Below are 22,609 nucleotides of genomic sequence, written 5' to 3'. Positions count from 1 at the left end.
TGTAGCATCAGTGAAAACATAGATGTGGGAGGAGGCTGGGGCACCAGTGAGAGCCAGCTGGAGAAACAAAACCTGGTCAGTTCCCACATCACTACGGTCTCTCAGGGAACCATAAAAATATCCAATCAACAACCATGCTAGTTACAATGTGATAATATATTAGCTTTAGTACCTGAAGTCCTGACAGACACATCTCAGGGGTATCTCCCCCTCCCTGTGCTGTAAGTTCAGAGATTTCTTTTTTCATCTTATTGGGGTCTGTTGTCCTGATCGGCGGTCCAAAACCTACATAAAAACAAAAATGTACACTTTTAATCCTACAGAACCACTGTGACTGTATACAGATTTACAGTGTGCACCACAATTTATTTTAAAACAATCTATTTTAAAAGAGATTATTTACTAAAATATAACTAGTATTACAACTATACAGTCAAGCATTACATGTATAACATGCTATAGCATGGTTAGGGGTCTAATATTACTAATGGTTTCCTAAACATGATCAGAAGGGTAGAAGGGTTCATACTGGGGTCATTGAAGGGCACCAGGATGTACTCAGAGGGCTCATCCTGTGTTCCTTTTTTGCTGTCAATTATTTCGTAAACAACATCCCTGGCTTCATCAATGTCATCAGACATACTGCCAGTGGTGTCAATAACAAAGCACACGACCGATGAGCGAGCAATCCCCATCATTCTGTGAGAAAGAAAGACAGAATGTTTATTTTTATTGTATAATACAATTTTTAGTATGCTTTCTTTCATTAATGCACAAATAGATATTTTTCATATCTGACCGTCATACCTCAGAAAGTCATTGTCCCCAGCAGCTAACCGGATGTCCTCCAGTAGCTGGAGACTTGCAGTGGTGGCTGCATTCACAGCAGCATTGTGGAAGGCCACGTTGTCAGAGCGATGCTCATCTTTGTTGATGCCACCACGAGGAACTGTTGTGCTAGTCAGGTCAGCTGCACCTCCATGGCTACATTTACCTGGCACAGGACAGAAGGGACAGGTTGAACCATTTAATGTGGTGGACCTTGAAGCTGCATCTGCACACTCTGTAGTAGTAATTGTTGGCAGTGACTACAGGTGTCTCACCTTGCCTTGTGTTCCTTATGATTCTGAATTAATATGGGGTTATGTATCTGAATGTGGTTTGGAGATATATCTGTCACTGATACCTTTAGGCTTGGCGGAAGAGTAGATTCCCATGTAGCCTGATGTGAGCTTCTTCTCATTCAGGATGTTGGGGAGAATGGAATTGGGACATGTTCCACTGGCACAGTCCCTGCAGGTGGCAGTGTTGACATCTACGCAAGTATAGTGCGAGCAAGATACAGGATAAAAAATACATTTGACTCCAGACCAAGGTAAGTAGGCATTGCTTTACTTCATAACTTGACAGCTGCTGTTTGTGATTATATCTTAAGATAATCCACAAAAACCTGTGTGGTTGGTTGTGCTTTATTTTTCATAACCAAATGGTTTGGCGTGGATTATTCCACGTATACTCTTGTCAACACTGAAATATGTGTAAAGTTAACCTTGAAATAATTTTTACGAATACAACAATTAGAAAATCAAGTAGCAATGTACTAGTTCCAGCCAGTAATTTAGTTTAATTGTTATTAACTAATAGCAGTGGTTTGAAAATGATGCATACCCAACCAGCCAATCAGAATGGAGCAGTCTCCATGGCCATGGCATAAAGACAAAACAGCACACTCTGCTCTTTGGTCTATACATATTACCAGATGTTTTACCAAACTACAATGAATGAATATTATCTACTTTATGACATTATACTCAACCCACAGAAATATAAACATAGTCCTCCAATGGAGATGACAAATACACTAATGCTCATACACACACCTGCCAGGTTTTCCAGTGGCTGATCTGGGCGAATGAGGTTGATGTATGGCTCTGTGTATCCCAGCTCCACCCAGTTACTGTGGCTGTAGAAGTCCTGACAACACATGAAAACACACACACATCCACACCTTTATACATACACATATGCAGATTTCATATTCAGTAAACACAATAAAGTGAATGTTTAAATCTTTTTGTAATGTTATTGGGATAATATTGAGAGTAATCTGTGTGGCTGTAGTGCCACCATTTGGACGTTTGTGGTATGACAGTCTTGTTGAGTCTGTTCCCAGTCTCCGCGCATAGTCTGTCTGTACTATTCATTCCCACATTGAGATATTATAATTTGGCAATGTGAATGGGATTCAAGGGAAGAAATAAGGATTGCATGTCCCTGTAGACGTGAGACATAAAATTTTCAGCTGGCAGATCACACGGAAGGACGTTTGTAGCACTACAAAAGTAGCTAACAAAATAAGCTAATAAGCTAAAGTGACTGCTAAGTTAGCAAGACCGCGAAGGCAGCAATGGTGCTCCAGATCGGTAGCATATCTGAATACATGGAAGGTAAGGAAGATTTAGAATCTTAACTAGAGTCTGGAACAATGGATAATGGCTAATGATGTGGAGACAGACAAAAAAGTCAGTGTGCTCCTCTCAGTCGTTGGAGCAGATGCCTACAGTCGTTTGAAAAATATAGACATGCCAGCTAAACCAAGTGAGAAAAGTTATGAAGAGCTGACCAAGACACTTAGCGACCACTACAAGCCAAAACCACTTGCCATTGTGGAAAACTTAACTCACTGTGATTTTGGTCAACACCTCGATGAAGCTCTATTTGACCATTTTGTGAGTAGATTGAGAGCTGAGGCAATACAGAGTTAATTGCTGGCAGAGACAAATATAACATTGTGTTCATTGAGTCCATGTAACACTGCACTATCCATGGAGATGGCATATCTCTATGGAATGCCAAAACATCATTTTGACATCCTCATTAATATGTCAAATTAGCACGTCTTAAGATGTCAAAAAATGTTGTCTCAACACATCAGTTATGTCCTCTGTCATCTCTCATGTGCTGGAGAACTGGGAGGAAAAGCCCATGGCATTTGCGTCTTGCACTTTGACAGAGGCTGAAAGCACATATGATACATATGATACACTGAAATAGCGAAGGAAGCCCTCTATCATTTGACAGAATGAAAAAGTTCCACAAATATCTCTACGGTAGGAAGTTTACTCTCTTTACCAATCACCAACCAGTCTTTGCAATCCTGGGGCCCAAGTCAGCTATTCCCACATTGGCAAGAGGCTATGTGTGGTGGCATTATCTGGAAAGGGATATTGAAGCGGCAGTACTGAAATACGGTGAGCCAACTCCCAATGTTGGCCCTTCTGCATTGTTGGAAATGTCCAACACAAGTGTGGCAACGGATACACAGAAGGACAAACATCACTTCCTAGTATTAGTTCACTCAAAATGGCTAGAGGTAGTTCACACGGCAACCACAAACTCAGCAAAGACTATTGAAGTATTGCACAGCATTTTTGGTTCTTATGGAGTTACTCGAAGAAGTGGTTCCTGACTACAGTTTCTGAGGACATAAAACTGACCCTGGTACCGGCTTATCCTCTAATGGTGCCACTGAAAGGTCGGTGTATACAGCCAGATTTGGAAGACAGGGAGGCTCAGCTGACTACTGTATCACTCCCACATCAAGATGTTACACTTTCCTTTCATTTAGTCTCTATTGCCACTTATTCTGCCTCCTTTAGCCTTCATCATTCTGTCTTCCAGTCTGTGCCTGATGGTTATTCCACTTTCTTTCTAATTTTTCATCTAAACTTCTCTATGCCTAGTTGCTCTCTCACCTGTAGTGTATGAAGAACTCTGCCCAGTGTTTCTCTGGCAGCCTGGAAGTTCTCCTTGCGAATGTTAGCCTTAATGGCCACCATTCCCTCCGTGATTAGGCCACGTCCCTGCAGGAATGCCTCTGAGTTGAAGTGGTGTGGAGCACTGAAACAATTTTTCAAGAGTAGTAACTTAGTAAGTGTATGGGCAAATCATAAAATTATTAAATCTTTGCAACACACTCTGTAAAATTGTTTTATTTTATTTTGTTTTATTTCAATCTTTCTCCCACCTGTTGACAAAGTCACGGTCTACCAGTCCATTCTGGTTGTAGATTTCTTGAAGAGCAGAGTGAAACTTGGCACCTGACACTTCTCCTTTTGCTGTGGGTCCAAGACAAGCCTGAACCAACTCCTCAGGAGAGGAACCCTGGAGACAGAAGAGACTTTTTCTTTACCTTAACAATGGAGCCAATTGTTTCACAGAGTATGGTATGAAAATGCCAATTAGCCTAATGAACGGTTGTACAAAAATCTCAAAATGAGTGTGTAATTCTAAGTGTGTGTGTTTCTGCATGTTGTGTGACTAGGCTTGTGCTGTCTTGTACATTTATTTTCCAACCTACCGTGGTTTTGAACACATGACGAGCTTCCTCAGCCACTGCCCGACATGTCTCTTTCACTTTTTGCAATAGGGCTTTTCGAGTAATGTTGACATGAGTGGACGCCCCATCCCCGACGGGGACAAAGGCCACGGTGGGCCCTGCCATCAGGGCCAAGCCCAGCAGTGCCATTCCCAACACTGAAGTCATGATTAATCTACAGGGGGAAAAAGGACTCATTATCAGTTATCAGGTTGGTTAACTGACAAATACTTGGAAAGGATTTTCTATGTTCACCAGCTAGAAGCTAATTTAAAGGTTCTGTAAACGAGATTTTAAACAATAATAGCGCAGCAAACAATTATTTTCAATGTAAGGATATAGTGGCATAATGGAGTCCTGAGCAGAGAATGAAGTCACACACCTGTATGTGTTATAATCTGATTTTATCTGTTCTTTTTGATAGCCAGTGTGGCAGCACATGCATGTTAGTGCTTGTGAGTTCCTCCTGTTAAACCCTTGGCCCTCCCCACGTTTATAAACACACAAGGACTGTACGCAACGTCTTGTTGCTGTGGAGTATATCACAGCAATGCCAGTTTGGGCTAATGGTTGTGGCTGGATTGTTTATTGTTGGCTCCCATGCTCGTACACAGGCTAACTTTATTAAGTTGTGCTGGTTGTTGTGTGTTTAGTGGGTGCTTTCACTGGGCTTCATAATACCTCGCTGACTGAGAATGTGAAGGGGGTGGGGGGGTGGGGGGGGGCTGATGAAGCATTTGCTCTGGTCTGAGATGTACAGATACAGATACAGATATACGGCAAGACTGTTGAACTTACACACAGTGACAGGAAATCATGGATGCACAGACTACACAATGGGTTTTTAAATTCTAATGTTTACCATACAAGTTAAAATGACACACATCAGTAAGTTTACATCCACAATGACATTATAACTGAGTGCTGTATACTGTGTTAATTCAATAGAACGATATTTGTATTATTCTTTCATATCAATTTAACAGTATTGTTTTTGATCTTGCAAAATCTTTAGCCTCCCCTGTATATGCCAGCAGGCATATTGATGGGAATAAGTGCTTTGAGTAGCGTTCACCAGCAGATGGTGGCAAAGACATTTGTAACCATGAAGCAAAACACAGTTTTCTCTTCACACTTTGCTCTAATAGATACAGTGCACTACTTGACTGTTGCTGTTCTAACTGAAAGCAGATCAGGAGTGTTTGGTTAATGACAGAGTGGATGTCAGTGTCTGTATATAGACTGCGCTTTGTTGATGCAGTGTCTCATCATGGAAGAAATGATTAGGGCTGCAGATGATTAAAGGATTGTAAAGAAAACAAATATATCTATTCTGAACCTGAAATGTTCATTATAACAGATTTTTCCTATTTTCATGTGAAATACTGTATAGTGTTGCCTCTTTGGGCCCCTTAATTGCATTCATATGAAATGTATTCAAATAAAACATGAGAAAGGAAAGTCCTATGCAAATTGTGATAAGGGGACACAAGTACACAGCGCTTTTGTTAAGTGATCACAAGCTAGAAACATTAAGAACCACTGCTGAAGATTGAGTGTTTGTGCCCTACTGGCCACCAGAGAGCAGTATAGCACTGATTGCATAAACAGAGGTGAAATTACAAGGTAGGATTGTGCTTTTCAGTTCCTGTAATCCAGGAGCACTTTAAACCTGAACTGCTGTATGTCTGACCACCTTTCTGAGGGATTGGATTTGATCATATCTGATATCCATTTTGATTGACTGTCTCATCGCCATCACCGCAATTGTCTGGTTTCATCCCACGCAATTGGACTCACACACACACACACACACACACAGGCTGAGGTGTAATGTAGGCCACAGAAACATGGGATTACCATAGAGGTAGTTGTAATTTAGAGAGAATATTAGAGAGTGAAGATCCAGAATATAAAGACAGCACAGGATCACTAACAGGTCACACTGATATATAAAGTTCCACTTTTCCTCTCAATCATTCAGTTCCACTAGATTATCTTTCTCTCTCCATTTGTTGCAGTCTATTTTAAGGAGAAGATCTAAAGAAAACATTAATGATTCTACAGAGGGTCTTGCTTTTATTTTTAGAAAAGTAAAAGATAAGATTCAGCCTCCATTTCCCCTGTCCATTCCCCCTGGCAAGCATCTGAGAGAAGGCTAACAAACCTATGCTACCTAAGTAAACTCACATGTTGTAGTTAAAAAAAACACCCCAAAAAGGGCGCCTCAGTGGCTCACCTGGTAGAGCATGTACCATATAGGCTTAGTCCTAGCCACAGTGGGCCCATCCATTGCTGCATTTCATCCCCTCTCTCTCTCCCTGACTTTCCTGTCCATGTCATGGAAGCTCAAGTTCCACCCTATATATATGTATATATATATATATATATATATATATATATATATTCCCCCCTATACATATATATATATATATATATGTGTGTGTGTGTGTTTGTGTGTGTGTGTGTGTGCATGTAAAAAAAATTATCTAAACATAAAAGGTAAAAGCCTGCTTGATGATGAAAATAACTGTCTTCATATTAAATGCATGATACAAGATCACTTAAAGCTGGAAAAAATATTAAATCAACTTGTTTCTGTAAATGTCAGTATTGTACTCACCCTAGGGTTCCTAGATGGGACCAGCAGTTGTTTTGGCTTCAGGTGGTGAAGAAATTCTGATAGAAAAGATGTTGTTTTCTCTCAGATTATACAAGTGGTCGAGGATGGTTTCAGGAGCTGACACTCCTTCAACTAGTTCATTCCTTCTTTTCTTATAAAGCACCTGGGGGCAAGATTTGCTCTTTGTGTACCACTGTGTATTTGTCAATGCTGGGAAGATTGCTTTACTACCTTGTTACAGCACATTCAGCAGCGTGTGAATTTGTTCGCTGCTGTAACTGATGGTTACTGACTAAAGGAAGTGAGAGTGAATGTAAATTTCAACACTGAAATCTGGGACAAACAATTATACAGGACTATATGTCATTGTAAGTGGATATTAAGGATACTGGCAAACCTTCTACGACTGCTGTACATATTGTAGCGTTCCACATATTGATTCATGAGTCTCCCAAGCATCATTAGTTATGGGTAGATTTCATCTTCTGATCATTGAGAACTGATTTCTGACAACTTTATCAGAATGTCAGCATGGACATTGAAGACTGAAGCGTAAAGAACATTGTCTGCAGAACACAAGTAAAACTTTAAAAAAGTTGAGCTGAGTTGGAAGAGTAAATCGGTGTAACTTTTGCTGAACGGTTACATTTTGCAGTAACTTGTTGGTAGTTCAGAAATGAATCATTGCTTCTCTACTGTAAATGACCAGCCCCAACCACTGTGAAGACATGCCCAGGCAATGCATTCATCAGGCATCCACCACCACCGCACACTTGACCTTTGTGTACTGCATGTGCAAAAGGATGGGCGTTACTCAGTGTTCACACTGTAACAATATCATCACTGATAAACCTCCCAAATCTCAGCCTGAGGAAGAATCACCATGGCCAAATTTAGGCAATTATGGTATACAAAACCAAAGCTGACAGTCCTTGCACTTATAGTGAGAAATTATATTTTTTGGTTTAGATATGACCTGTGAACAATAGGCACTTTTTGCAGTAAATGGCATTTGCATTTTTTGCTGGCATGTGACTTTTTTATATAATATTTTGTTATAATTTCATATCACATGTACATTTTTTTTGCAAAGTAGTTTTCACTCCTTTTTCCAATTTAACCAAATTAGATTTCCTATGGTAGTTTTGCTGCAGTTCAACTTGTTCCAGTGTAAGGTATTTGGTAGCTTGCAAAGATATCCTTTCAAAGTAGCTCTCCCAACACTGATGCTAAATGTGTAACATCAGCGCGAGTAGAGAGGAGTCATAAAGTCAGCAAACTGACTATCAATATCTAGTTTGCCAACATTAACAAGCCCACCATAGTTTCCACTAGGGCTGCTTGATTATGGCAAAAATAATAATCACGACTATTTTGATCAATATTGAGGTCATGATTATTGGACTTTGGAAAATAAACAGAATATAAAAAAAGTTATTTCAAAACAAAAGCGTTGTGTCTATGTAGTTATTTCCGTTATACACGAAATAAGTAAAAGATATCTGAGCATGGGATACCCCAGCCACCACCACCACCACCACCAACCTGAAATTGAATTTTGAAAAAGGCAGTTCCGATTATCATCATTAATCTATTTTCGTATTATCTAGTTAAGTCTGTTAACTCGGGCTCCAGGCTGCAGCATACAAACCACACCTGACGCATCAGAGCAGGGTGTGTGTGTGTGTGTGTGTGTGTGTGTGTGTGTGTGTGTGTGTGTGTGTGTGTGTGTGTGTGTGTGTGTGTGTGTGTGTGTGTGTGTAGTGCACGGTGCTCCAAGGTGTGTGAGAGCACTTATCTTAGTGGTAATATATATATTAGTGGTAATAACATTAACAATGGCTCCTTGTATCCCAGTAAGCCGTAGAGTTGGGAGGTGGAAGAAGCTGCTGGTTTCAGAATGTTTTGCAAGGCTCACCTTCAGTATATCTGTCATTATGAATCACACAACTGCATGCTCTTGGCCTGTCAGTCATTCTCAGATGGTAGCAAAGCAGTTATTAAGTGACTTACTAAATAATAAAGAGAAAGTTAAATGTTAATGAAAAACCAATATATTTCGATTGCAACTTGAATAATGCAGTCGTTTATGATATTAGAATACATCATATGAGAACTAAAGAGGCAGTCCTGAAAGTGGGATCTCCATGGATTCTGCTTCAGGGATGAGTTTTTTTTTACTTTTACTTTCACTTACAGACCACATCTCACACAGACACTTCTTGTTCATCCGGTTATCTGTTTTCTTCGAACCTTCGTGTTGGCTCTTGTTTTGCTGTTTTTGTTAATTTACTGAACTAACAGTTCTGCCCCACCTTTTTTATTTCGAGTAATGCAAATCTAAATGCAAATTCTACATCTCATATGGGAAAAACATTTCAGACGGGCGTCCTTGACCCCGAGCAGGAGTAAGTAAAAGTAAAAGTTATATTAAATGCTAAACGTTAGGTGTATGAATGATATTTGACAGTAGCTGTGTGAGTGTCTGTGATTTTAGTCTTACCTTTGCTGCAGCAAATTCTTTACCCTTTTTTTTCCAATGCCTTTCTTTCAAGGAATTGTGAGGCATGCAACCTTGATGCATGCAGTGAGTTCAATACATTTCAGTTAATTCATTTCAATTCATTCATTTATCAATTCATTCAAAAAATCTGCTGCATCAAGTCATCTGTTACTCAGTTGCTCTTTCATTTGCTGTTTTTTTCTTTCTCTCTCCATCCATTGTTTTATGTGTGACGCTTTTTCTTCACCTCTGCCGTATGTTCATCCTGAATTCTCCAGGGTTCCATCAAGAGGAAGATCAAGTCATTGAGGCGATGGAGTTCAGCAAGTATGAAGAGGCCTCCAAAGCCAAAGGCCAAGACCTTAAGTCTGTGCTCCCCTGTGGGCGACCCCGATGATCTGTGGCTGCAAGAAGGAGACAGGAGGAAGCTGCAGCCAACAAATACAGCTAGCCAAACTGCTTGTCAGTAAGTAAGTGAATGAATGAGTGAATGACCATGCTGAATCTGTCTGAGAGCATCTCACTGCCGAAGTGAGTATGAACAGCTATGAGCACATCTGAGGAAATGGGACTGTTTGTTGGCCTGTGAACAGAACTTGGCAAGATATCAAACCTTTGCTTGATTTAAAAGGGCCCTGTGGAGTCGTTGACTGCTAGTAGTGATATGGAGCCATGTTATGATGAGTTTTGTTTTGTCTTTATTTGTACTGGCTCACACAAGATGCACAAGCATGCATTCATGTTTCATGCTGTTCCACTGCGTGACAGTTGGCGACAGTTGGCAGCGTGCCAGGAAAGGAAGGAGAAAAAGACTGCAAGCTAGCAAACACAGAAGTAAACAATGCAGGTTTCATGATATTCAAAAAAGAGGTTTTGCTTGATAGAGGAAATGCACGCAATGGGCCTCATGCAAGAACATTTTCACTTACTTTACATACAACAGACTTCAGAGAAAAAAATTCTAATTCATAGTAAGTGATCGCAATCTGCTCCAAAATTGAATGGGTTCTTCACTGGCCAATGTCCCATCCTTCCACCAAGTTTCCACCATCATTTTGCGCTTTTTGCAAAATCCTTCTGACAAACAGACACAGGTGAAAACATTACCTCTTTGGCAGTCGTAATGAGTCACTTGTAAAAAGCATTTCATTAGCTAGCTAGCTACATCTAATCAAATTTGACAATGACGAACCCAACAGGTAACAAACACAGAGAGGAGTGTGACGTTCCCTGGTCCTGCAGAATTGTCATCTCAATTAAACTGTATTTTTAACAGTGACAAAATAAAACTTGTAGAAAGAAAATCTGTGATATGACTATAGTTAGGCTTTAAACTGCTGCTTGCATTTGCACTAGGAGCTTTCTTCTTGCTTTGTGAGATTATCTAAGCTGCATTAGCGGTCTTTGTATTCTGGGAACCAGCGTCTGCATCCAACTAAGAGTTTGGCTGCCTGCTCTTTGACAAGTTTTGACAGGCTATTTAGACACATAACAACTGCAAAGCTGTCTGATCAGTAGTATTACAGTGTCTAACCCTATGTACCAAAAGAGTCAAAGAGAGATGAGGACAATTGTGTAGACAACTTTAAATAATTACAGTTGTCCACACAATTTTTTGTTATTCTCAGTGTGATTTGTTGATGCCAAAAGGGTACATGAAGAATAATATCATAAATAATCATGCCAATAATTAAGTCTAGTTTTAAAAAAATCCAGTCCAAAAATATTTTATAACTGAATACTGTGAAATCTCTCGATCCAAGGGAATGTGTGGCTATCAAAAGCTGTGGGATACTCTGAATAGACTTGTGTAACAAGGTCATACCTATAAAAGACCTATAAAAGACATTATTTTATTTAAAAAAGCCAACTCAACTGAATATGTTACAAGGAAAACAGTTATCATTTAGAGACTAGTCCAGAGAGAATTTATTGCCATGCATCACAGCCAAAACGATCCACAAAATTAGCTGTTATGTTTCTGAAAATCTTTTGTTTTTTTTAAATCTCCAATATAGCACTTAAAGTGGATCAGAACCTTCTCATTTGGGAGAAGTAGAAACAAGTACTTGCACAGAATCTGAGTGATATACTACTATTGACGGAGTCATCCACAAACACATGTTTTAGCCACTTTAAAGAAATGTCCTACAAAAAATGCCATTATCAGTTTAAGTGAACACTATATTTTTTATATTTTCGCTGCTTTATCTTGCTGTCAAACAGTATTTTCATTTGGAACTACATTTTTTCAACTGTTGAACTACAGTATTACTATGCACAAGAGCACTGAACACACCAAGCCCTGCCTGCTTGGTTCTTGGAAGGCCTCATACTACAAACTTAGCTTCTGTACTCTACCCCTGGAACTGGCTCAAGGCCACCAGACCTGGCTAGCCCTGGTTCTGAGCTGTTCTGTTCTCTACAACAACAAGAAGATGGAGGGAAATGCATGTATTAACTGATACAACTGTCAGTGCAGCAAGGAAATATTCAGGTCTCACGAGCACTAACGGAGATACAAAACATGAATGACCTGTGATGACCTCCTAAAATGGTGATCTATATCATAATGTTACCTAATCTACATTCATCAGTGGAACTGTAGAAGTTTCATTGCAAATGTGCAAGAGTTTCAAAAGTACGTTGATGAACTAGATGTTTTACCTGATGCAATGAATGTTGAAGAAACCTACTAAAACCACACTTAGACTTTATAATACCAGAAGATACTTCAGTGAGATGTGACAGAAACAAGGTGGGGGGTGTGCAGTATTCAGTAAGGAAGGCCTGGTATTCAAGAAACTTGTCCATATGAATACAAAGTTATTGAGCTTTGCATTTTCGGTAGAACTTGGGTTAACTTTTATAATCCATGCCAGTTACTAAATTCGGGAAAAGATTTGTTCCAAAAGATCTGGAGTGAGGAAAACTTCCTAGTGGATGAGAAAGTGCTCTGATACTTTCCTACCTCCCAACACTGAGTAACAGAAAGAAAATTGTCTTTCTTAGTTCTCCAGTAAGCCCAAAACAATTTAAAATTCTGTTATCTGTCATCAGAGACAATGACTAACATCACTTGCAATGTTAAAATTTGGAAGTGGAATGAGACAACTTTTAAAATTCATTCCATGTAAGATGTGTATAAAAGTGGAACGCCTTACCCGAAAGCACAAACCAGAGTTCAACAGCCCTGAGATCTGGTCTGGAGAGCAGTGGTTATATATATGAATATATTATATGGGAAGGGTGGCAACCCTAGCCACTCCGTTTGAAGTCCTGTTTGAGTTTTTTTACTTTCTCCCAGACCTGTTTCGTGGTGTTGAAAATGTGTTTGCTCGCTCGGTGCTCACTCACTCACTGCAGACTTTTAAACATGGCGGGTGAAATAAAATACAGCGAGTACTCGACCAGTCAGAAATGTTCAGCAAAAGGGGTCTGCATTTTGTGTCCTTAAATGTGGCCCCTGAAAGATGCAGCTCCTGAACTGTGACACAGTTTATACAACATTGGTATTAATTATCAGACGTTAACAAATGCACACGTCATTAAATACATCAGTGCAAATGACACCATTTGAAATGAAATCTAAAAATACACTTTTTTGGTCAACATACAGGCTTGCCAACACATGCCAATCTCTCAAATCTCATGCCAAAGAACAGAATCTTCAAAGCCACTCACTATGCAAATTATTGTTAGTTTCCTTTATCATCTCAGATTAAAACCTATAATTCATATTTCTCAGAATATGTTCATCTTTAACCCAAACATGATTTCTTTTGCCAAAACTGAAAAATGTGACAAAAAATGTTCAAACATTAAGTACAATTGAATTTTTATTTTAAACATTTTATTTCAGACAATTTAAGTATATATTCATCATCCATTGTTTAATCAGTGCTCACACTGTGAGCAGGATATATGGGATATTTGGACATCACCAGTAAAATGTTTCAGTCCATCATGGTAGCAAATTGTTTTGAGTAATTTAAAATCATCAACAGTGTCCAATACCTGATGCAGCATACAGAAATAAGACACAACCTAAACTAAGCCCTTCAAGGTCTGATTACAAAAGCAGACACCAACAGGCACAACCACAGTGGCAATGACAGAGTTAAAGCAGGAGGGCCATCCGAACGAACAATTGATTGGTAGCATTTTCCCACATTGCCAACTTTATCTACAGCTATGATCTCCACAATCTGCGAGCAGCAGGAGGCGTTGTAGTTCGCCTGGACAACAGGAGCACTCAGAGAGGTGTATGAGAGGGATCCATTACCCTGTTGCAGGGAGATTCTCTCGATCCCAGTGCCGTTTCCATCAGTAAGGTTGGCCGAGAGCTCCCACTTGAAAGGTCCACACTGAGAAACATCCTGAGGGCAATCATCAGCCTGCACACTAACCACTTCACACAAAGGCTGATCAAAATCTGTTATCTGAAAAGAGAACAGAAAAAGGAAGGTGAGGAATTTATGTGTTCTGTGCATGTGTTCGTTGGCTTTGTCCAAAAGCTTTTGTATTTATTTATTTCACTCTTTCCAACTATGTGTGATCCAGGATGTGTCTGAATACCTTGGTGACAACAGACAATCTCAACACGACGTAATTGGAGTCAACACCACTGGACAACTTGGCATGCACAGTCAGAGTGATATCAGTGCCTGATGGTGTGTTGGCAGGTGCCGTAATGGTCAACGTATCATTAGTATATCTTCCAGTTGTCAAGGTGAGGCTGTCAAGAGAAGACAGAAAAATACCTTTCTTGGTTATAGGAAGTGTAATTGTGTACAATCTATGCACTTGATTTTTATTGAAATTTAAAGATGCGACTTGCGGTTAACTCCTCCTTGAACCGTCACCTTACCGTGGTGGAGGAGTTTGAGAGCCCTAATGACCCTAGGAGCTATGTTGTCGGGGGCATTTTGCCCCTGGTAGGGTCTCCCAAGGCAGATTGGTCCCAGGTGAAGGGCCAGACGAAGAACGGTTCAGAAGATCCTAATGATGAGAAATATCAAGAACCCGAGTACCCGGCCCGGAGGGACACCGGGGCCCCGCCCTGGAGCCAGGCCTGGGGTTGGGGCCCGTGGGCGAGCGCCTGGTGGCCGGGCCCAGCCCGAACCAGCTACATGGGTTCGTCTCCCAGTGGGCTCACCACCTGCAGGAGGATTCAGCGGGATCCAGTGCAGTGTGGATTGGGCAGCAGACCAAGGCGGGGCCCTTGGTGGTCCGATCCTCGGTTACGGAAACTGGTTTTTGGAACATGGAATGTCACCTCTCTGGCGGGGAAGGAGCGGGAGCTTGTGGAAGAGGTTGAGGGATACCGACTAGATATAGTCGGCCTCACCTCAACACATAGCGTTGGCTCCGGAACCCAAGTCCTTGAGAGGGGCTGGTCTCTCCTCTTTGCTGGAGTTGCTCCGGGTGAGAGGCGGAGGGCCGGGGTGGGCTTTTTGGTGTCCCCCAGGCTCTCTGCCTGTATGTTGGAGTTTACCTCAGTGGACGAAAGGGTTGTGTCCCTGCGCCTCCGGGTCGGGGATCGGGTTCTGACTGTTGTCGGTGCTTATGCGCCGAACAGCAGTTCAGACTACCCACCTTTTTTGGAGTCCTTGGGATGGGTGCTGGAAAGTGCCCCGAAAGGGGACTCCATTGTCCTATTGGGAGACTTCAACGCTCACGTGGGCAATGACAGCGTGACCTGGAAGGGTGTGGTGGGGAGGAACGGCCTGCCCGATCTGAACCCGAGCGGCGCTCAGTTATTGGACTTCTGTGCTAGTCACAGCTTGGCCATAACTAACACCATGTTCAAACATAAGGATGTCCACAGGTGCACTTGGCACCAGGATACCCTAGGTCGCTGGTCTATGATTGACTTTGTAGCCGCATCTGACCAGGCTGGGACTGGACCAGATGGTCAAATGCGTACATGAACTGATGAAGCCTCTTGGATGAGAGGTGAAACGTCTTCCCAGACAAATAATCAAGTCCAGTTGTTTTTTCGATTTAAACTCCTTTAGGATACTATGACCTGGACAAATGAGAATATGCACAGGCCAGAAGGCGAAGCTCTCGATTTTCCGGTCGATCTACGTTCCGATCCTCACCTATGGTCATGAGCTTTGGGTAATGACCGAAAGAACGAGATCGCGAATACAAGCGGCCGAAATGAGTTTCGGGTGGCTGGGCTCAGCCTTAGAGATAGGGTGAGGAGCTCGGTCATCCGGGAGGGACTTGGAGTAAAGCCGCTGCTCCTCCATGTCGAGAGGAGCCAGTTGAGGTGGTTCGGGCATCTGGTGAGGATGCCTCCTGGACGCCTCCCCGGGGAGGTGTTTCGGGCATGTCCCACCGGGAGGAGGCCTCGGGGCCGACCAAGGACACGCTGGAGGGATTATATCTCTCGGCCGGCCTTGGAACGCCTCGGGATTCTCCCGGAGGAGCTGGTGGAAGTGGCTGGGGAGAGGGCTGTCTGGACCTCTTTGCTGAGGCTGCTGCCCCCGCGACCCGGATCCGGATAAGCGGGAGATGACGAACGAATGAACGACTTGCGGTTAAGTAATCTGTTTGGGTGGAGTAATAACATGTGACTCACACGAATGTTTACTCCAAATCGTTACTTTGCCGCAACACACAAGTGTTTTTTCTAGTTTCAGACCAACGCAGTTGTAATTTCCCCATCAAGTGCCCACATTGCATACCAATTGCACCCATGTGAGTGCCCATGGGCGTGTTGGGCTTAACATGAGGTGTGGTCAGGTGCATTGTTATCATCTTGAGGCAGTGGAAAGCAATTGCGATATTGACCAACAAAAACCTGGTCTAAAGTCAATGGCACAGTATCTTTTCCACAACCTACCTTCTATGAGAAAGGGAGTAGCATTTTCCCAAAATGTTTACGTATCATTTCAGTGTTGACAAGGACATTTAAAAAAGGAGTTCTTTTTAGTTTCCTCTCCTCACCTGCTTGAGTAGGACATGGAGAAGTTTCTGTCATTTCTGGCACTGATTTCAAACTGACCACCAGAGCCCTGGGTCATTACACTGAAGGGGAGCTTAAAGGTTTCTCCTGGCTCCACACTGCTGTCCACCACAGCCTGGAGGGAAAATGGAAGATCAAGGGAAAAGGGCAGGTTAAGAAGAACAATGTCATTCTTGTAGTTTATATTTATATCATTTTTTAGATACTGTAAGCCTATTATTTTGCTACCCCCATCTTTTCTGTAAGTGATCATCAAACAGAGGCTGCATGAATGGGTAGACAGATTGTGAGGAGGACGTGAAGAGACTGACCTGGATGTTCACTTTGGAGACAGACATCTGGGTGGTAGACTGCCTCTGAAATTCAGAGTTTGACACTTTGTCTGTTCCTTTCAGAAAGACCACAGACTCCCCCTCAGGGACCATGTCAACAGTCACCAGGATGTCTCCGCTACCCATGTCAGTCATCGTACCATTGCTCACAACCTCAGGACCAGACACAGTTACTAGGCCAATGTTTCCAACACTCACTGATGATGGACCTTTCCTTCCCATTACTGAGAGCATCAAGGTGGCAGGCTGGCCTGGTTTCCAGAGGAGAGAAGGAAAGTAGAGAGAGGAATGAGAGGAAAATTCATTTTTGTGGGTAAAAGTGGTTGATTGTTTCAAGAGTAAACCCTAGATTATTTTTAGCATGGGTTGTGGAGAAAAGCCTCGATTTTCACATCCTTTTCATGGGCTGAAATGTGTGATCGATAGGTTGTCATATGCAGCTGTCACTTTGGTGCCCTAATTACTTTTCACCACTAGATAACGATGTTACAGCCTAAGATAACACATGCTCAGCAATTAACTACATACTGACTAATACATATGTATATTTTAGAGCTATCACATGATAATTCATGGACAACACATTTGATATTATGGGTGTGAAACTATCAGAACATGCTCTATGATTGGAAAAAATGCCCACAATGTACAAATATATTACTGTTGTGAAACAATGAAATTAATTTATTACGTATGTTACCTGCTTGTGGACGCCCACTGAGTACTGCAAAACCTGGGTGAGGTCCCTTGAAGCTTTCCACAAAGTTATAGATAAACGTAATGGTACTCTGGCCTGGAAACACAAGCACACACTTACAGTAAATACACACTAAGAACTCAGTGAACCTAACAACTTTGATAGAAGGAGCATCAGTCTTCAAACTTTGCATGGACTGAAAGCAGAGGGAATACATATGCTACTGATAAGAAACACTTTGATCAGCAGATCAATCTGTGGGCAAGAAGACAAAATTTCAACAGCATGTCTGAACAGGAAGTGCAAGTGTAATTAACAAATATACAGTGTCTTACCTGTGACTTTGAGTGTGTATGGTTGGTTGGAGTTAATGGTGATCTGCCATCTTCCTGTCTGCTTGTCAGCGTTGAGACGAATTCTTCTCAGGTTGCCCACTGTCCGAATGGTCCCCAGTTTACCACTGGCCTCAGTGTTGCTCTGACTCACACCTGAAAATGTTTACCATGTATTATTCACCATGAATACTTAGTCCAAGTTAGGGGTGGGCGATATGGCAAAAATATCATATCACGATTTTTTAAAAATAAAATCACGATTTCGATTTTATCACGATCTTAAATTGGAAAAAGAAAAACAGACAATTTAGACCAAAGAACCTTTCTTAACAGATTTTATTTCAAATAGTCGCAGTTTTGCCTGCATGTGCAGACAACGTAAAGTTTAAGGTAAACAACAACAACATTCTGGTTCGTCATGTTACCACCCGACGTGCGAACGGTTTCTGTGCAAACTTTGCAAATTACATTTGCTTGCGCTTGATCAGTTGCGGAAAATCCAAACCAATTCCATATAATGGAGGTGGAATTTTTTTTAACGACCAACTCCGTTTGGCTTTCAGCCATCACTCTCCATGTGCTACCGCTACACACACATAAACAAGGAGGCGGGTAGGAAAGCGCGTCACTGCCCGTAATTCGCTATGATTGGTCGGTCAGGTTGACGACGTCAATACGTCTGGTGCGTCGGTGCATCAGAATAGAACTGCAATTTATAGAATGTGCCCTAGACGATCCCACGATCTCTGCAGTTTGAAAGATCGTCTTCACGTTGTAATCCTTCACGATCTAATATCGTCATATCGCCCACCGCTAGTCCAAGTCTATCATAACAATGTTCTTAGCAAGACAGATGGACATCCAACAAGTCTCATACACATGAGTTACAACTGGTGGAAACATTGCATTGAGACTGGCGAGCTACCTGCAGGGTTGGTCAGTGTGAAAGTAATGGATGTTCCTGTGATGTAGATGGTGATGTTTTGAAGAGATTCATCCAGTACGAAGGGGAAAGTCTCCTGCTTCCCAGAGTTCCTTGCCCGCTGAAGAACTGTCACCTAAAGCAGTACGGAGAGCAAGAGGAGAAAACTGGATGATTTTGATTCTTCAAACTGGTCCAACCACTAACGGCCTGCTACCTGCTTTAGATTGTACAGGATGAACCAGTGGAACTGCAGCATCCTACCAGAGCTGAAGTAGAGGTGTCAAGGATGACGTCTGTTGCCTGAGGCAGCTCTTTCTTGGACACCTGGATGGCCAGGCCTCCAGAGGCCACAGCCAGATCCTTGTAGTCTTCAAAGGAACCAGCACCGAGGGAACGACGACGCCTCCTACTGGCCGGGGTCAGCAGGAATAACACCTGTGGAGATTAGTTCGTGTGGAGATTAGACCCCCAGCTTTTCAAATTAAATTCACATAAATACACTGAGTGAACATTTGTCATCATTGGTGTTGGTCAGTATTTACTGTTGACTTGGTGCTCCTGATGAGAGCAAGAATCGTGTCCATGAGGGCGATGTCTTTGGGTGTAGCATCAGTGAAAACATAGATGTGGGAGGAGGCTGGGGCACCAGTGAGAGCCAGCTGGAGAAACAAAACCTGGTCAGTTCCCACATCACTACGGTCTCTCAGGGTACCTTAAAAATATCCAATCAACAACCATGCTAGTTACAATGTGATAATATATTAGCTTTAGTACCTGAAGTCCTGACAGACACAGCTCAGGGATATCTCCCCCTCCCTGTGCTGTAAGTTCAGAGATTTCTTTTTTCATCTTATCGGGGTCTGTTGTCCTGATCATCGGTCCAAAACCTACATAAAAAACCAAAAACTTTTTTTCAGATTTAATCCTACGGAAACACTGTGACTGTATGCAGATTTACAGTGTGCACCACAATTTACTTTATTTTTTATGTTTTAAAAGAGATTATTTACTAAAATATAACTAGTATTACAACTATACAGTCAAGCATTACATGTATAACATGCTATAGCATGGTTAGGGGTCTAATACTACTAATGGTTTCCTAAACATGATCAGAAGAGTAGAAGGGTTCATACTGGGGTCATTGAAGGGCACCAGGATGTACTCAGAGGGCTCATCCTGTGTTCCTTTTTTGCTGTCAATTATTTCGTAAACAACATCCCTGGCTTCATCAATGTCATCAGACATACTGCCAGTGGTGTCAATAACAAAGCACACGACCGATGAGCGGGCAATCCCCATCATTCTGCGAGAAAGAAAGAATGAATGTTTATTTTTATCCTATAGTACAATTTTTAGTATGCTTTCTTTCATTAATGCACAAGTGGATATTTTTCATATCTGACCGTCATACCTCAGAAAGTCATTGTCCCCAGCAGCTAAGCGGATGTCCTCCAGTAGCTGGAGACTTGCAGCGGTGGCTGCATTCACAGCAGCATTGTGGAAGGCCACGTTGTCAGAGCGATGCTCATCTTTGTTGATGCCACCACGAGGAACTGTTGTGCTAGTCAGGTCAGCTGCACCTCCATGGCTACATTTACCTGGCACAGGACAGAAGGGACAGGTCAAACTGGTTGTTGGTTCAAAATGATGTATAATGCTTTTGTGGGTAGATTGAACTTCCTGGTACAATTTAATTTTGTTTGTCTTGTACTCTAGGTCAGACAAACATGATTTTAAACACCTGGTTAATGAGTGGTGCATGTGAATTTTAATGCTTTATTACAGCCCATTAAATACTGGGGCAACTTGGATGTCTGAGTAGAGGTGATGTATGTTATTTATTGGTTAACCGTTATAGATTATCTATAGGGTGTGAAAGGATTAGTTTGACATTTTGGAAAATACACAAACTGTACAATAAATATGAAGCTACAGACGGCAGTAAGTTACCTTGGATTAGCATAAAGGCTGGAAACAGGGAAACAGCTCCAAAATAAATCGTAAATACGATGATGATCTCAGGAAGTGATTTTAAGAAGTGACTGCTAGATATTAAAAGCCCACATACGAGTGGCATTGATCTAAATTAATTACTTAATTCTAAATGTACATATCAGCATTCTAGCAACATAAAATATTATTTGTTCAACCTTCTTTAAATCACAGTAAGTCAAATAATTTATGGTTTTGTAATAATCTCATAAAAATGTTGACATGCTGGGGAAGTTAATGTCCTCCTTGAGGTCAGTTAAAACTGTTTGTATTTAATGTGATGGATTTTGAGGCTGCATCTGCACATGCTGTCATGGTAACTGTTGCCTTGTGTTCCTAATGAATGAATTAATATGGGGTTATGTATCTGAATGTGGTTTGGAGATATATCTGTCACTGATACCTTTAGGCTTGGCGGAAGAGTAGATTCCCATGTAGCCTGATGTGAGCTTCTTCTCATTCAGGATGTTGGGGAGAATGGAATTGGGACATGTTCCACTGGCACAGTCCCTGCAGGTGGCAGTGTTGACATCTACGCAAGCAAAGTGTGAACAAGAGACAGGATAAACAATACATTTGACTCCAGACCATTGCTTCACTTCATAACCTGACAGCTGCTGTTTGTGAGTACATCTTAAAATAATCCACAAAAATCTGCATGGTTGGTAGTGCTTTATTTTTCATAACATGATTTGGAGAGGATTATTCCACGTATACTACAGTCTCTTGTCAACAGTGAAATATGTGTAATGTTAACCTTGAAATAATTTTTATGACTAAAATGATTAGAAAATCAAGTAACAGCGTAGTAGTTCCAGCCAGTAATTTAGTTTAATTGTTATTAACTAATAGCAGTGGTTTGAAAATAATACACACCCACCAGCCAATCAGAATGGAGCCTTCTCCATGGCCATGGCATAAAGACAAAACAGCACACTCTGCTCTTTGGTCTATACATATTCCCAGATGTTTTACCAAACTACAATGAATGAATATTATCTACTTTATGACATTATACTCAACCCACAGAAATATAAACATAGTCCTCCAATGGAGATGACAAATACACTAATGCTCATACACACACCTGCCAGGTTTTCCAGTGGCTGATCTGGGCGAATGAGGTTGATGTATGGTTCTGTGTATCCCAGCTCCACCCAGTTACTGTGGCTGTAGAAGTCCTGACAACACATGGAAACACACACACATCCACACCTTTATACATACACATTTCATATTCAGTATTTGTACACACAGTAAAGTGAACATTTAAATCTTTTCTTCTGTTTTGTTTCTATTTTCACTTATTCTGCCTCCTTTAGCCTTCATCATTCTGTCTTCCAGTCTGTGCCTGATGGTTATTCCACTTTCTTTCTAATTTTTCATCTAAACTTCTCTATGCCTAGTTGCTCTCTCACCTGTAGTGTATGAAGAACTCTGCCCAGTGTTTCTCTGGCAGCCTGGAAGTTCTCCTTGCGAATGTTAGCCTTAATGGCCACCATTCCCTCCGTGATTAGGCCACGTCCCTGCAGGAATGCCTCTGAGTTGAAGTGGTGTGGAGCACTGAAACAATTTTTCACAAGCAGTAACTTGGTAAGTGTATGGGCAAATCATAAATCCTTGAATCTTTGCAACACACCTGTCCCATTATTTTACTGCTTTTTAATAACTGTTTTGTTTCAATCTTTTTCCCACCTATTGACATAGTGATAGTCTACCAGTCCATTCTGGTTGTAGATTTCTTGAAGAGCAGAGTGAAACTTGGCACCTGACACTTCTCCTTTTGCTGTGGGTCCAAGACAAGCCTGAACCAACTCCTCAGGAGAGGAACCCTGGAGACAG

The 22,609-nt window shown here is 41.5% G+C and overlaps 2 protein-coding genes across 2 annotated transcripts in view; both read right to left on the bottom strand.

Moving 5' to 3' along the window:
• Positions 1-7,155, bottom strand: part of LOC111217887 (von Willebrand factor A domain-containing protein 7-like) — an 11,796-nt gene extending 4,641 nt beyond the window's left edge. The window contains exons 1-10 of the mRNA XM_022739908.1: positions 7,002-7,155; positions 4,361-4,553; positions 4,028-4,164; positions 3,756-3,900; positions 1,881-1,974; positions 1,187-1,315; positions 808-994; positions 530-699; positions 173-285; positions 7-57 (exon numbers count right to left, since the gene is read on the bottom strand). Coding sequence (XP_022595629.1) covers positions 7-57; positions 173-285; positions 530-699; positions 808-994; positions 1,187-1,315; positions 1,881-1,974; positions 3,756-3,900; positions 4,028-4,164; positions 4,361-4,546 — 1,212 coding nt within the window. The 5' untranslated portion in view covers positions 4,547-4,553; positions 7,002-7,155. The remainder of the gene's footprint in view (positions 1-6; positions 58-172; positions 286-529; positions 700-807; positions 995-1,186; positions 1,316-1,880; positions 1,975-3,755; positions 3,901-4,027; positions 4,165-4,360; positions 4,554-7,001) is intronic.
• A 6,302-nt stretch (positions 7,156-13,457) lies between these two features.
• LOC111217976 (von Willebrand factor A domain-containing protein 7-like) overlaps positions 13,458-22,609 on the bottom strand; it is a gene marked incomplete at its 5' end in the record, with an annotated part of 9,419 nt that continues 267 nt past the window's right edge. The window contains 16 exons of the mRNA XM_022740049.1: positions 13,458-13,946; positions 14,083-14,242; positions 16,465-16,598; positions 16,795-17,066; positions 17,516-17,608; positions 17,848-18,000; positions 18,773-18,905; positions 19,034-19,207; positions 19,315-19,431; positions 19,547-19,659; positions 19,909-20,078; positions 20,187-20,373; positions 21,171-21,299; positions 21,855-21,948; positions 22,186-22,330; positions 22,463-22,599. Coding sequence (XP_022595770.1) covers positions 13,566-13,946; positions 14,083-14,242; positions 16,465-16,598; positions 16,795-17,066; positions 17,516-17,608; positions 17,848-18,000; positions 18,773-18,905; positions 19,034-19,207; positions 19,315-19,431; positions 19,547-19,659; positions 19,909-20,078; positions 20,187-20,373; positions 21,171-21,299; positions 21,855-21,948; positions 22,186-22,330; positions 22,463-22,599 — 2,592 coding nt within the window. The remainder of the gene's footprint in view (positions 13,947-14,082; positions 14,243-16,464; positions 16,599-16,794; positions 17,067-17,515; positions 17,609-17,847; positions 18,001-18,772; positions 18,906-19,033; positions 19,208-19,314; positions 19,432-19,546; positions 19,660-19,908; positions 20,079-20,186; positions 20,374-21,170; positions 21,300-21,854; positions 21,949-22,185; positions 22,331-22,462; positions 22,600-22,609) is intronic.

The sequence above is a fragment of the Seriola dumerili genome, unplaced genomic scaffold (genome assembly GCF_002260705.1).
Source record: "Seriola dumerili isolate Sdu_G_001 unplaced genomic scaffold, Sdu_1.0 BDQW01000050.1, whole genome shotgun sequence".
Lineage (NCBI taxonomy): Eukaryota > Metazoa > Chordata > Actinopteri > Carangiformes > Carangidae > Seriola > Seriola dumerili.
Note: the sequence above shows the minus strand (reverse complement) of the source record. Positions and strands in the feature narration are given on the sequence as shown.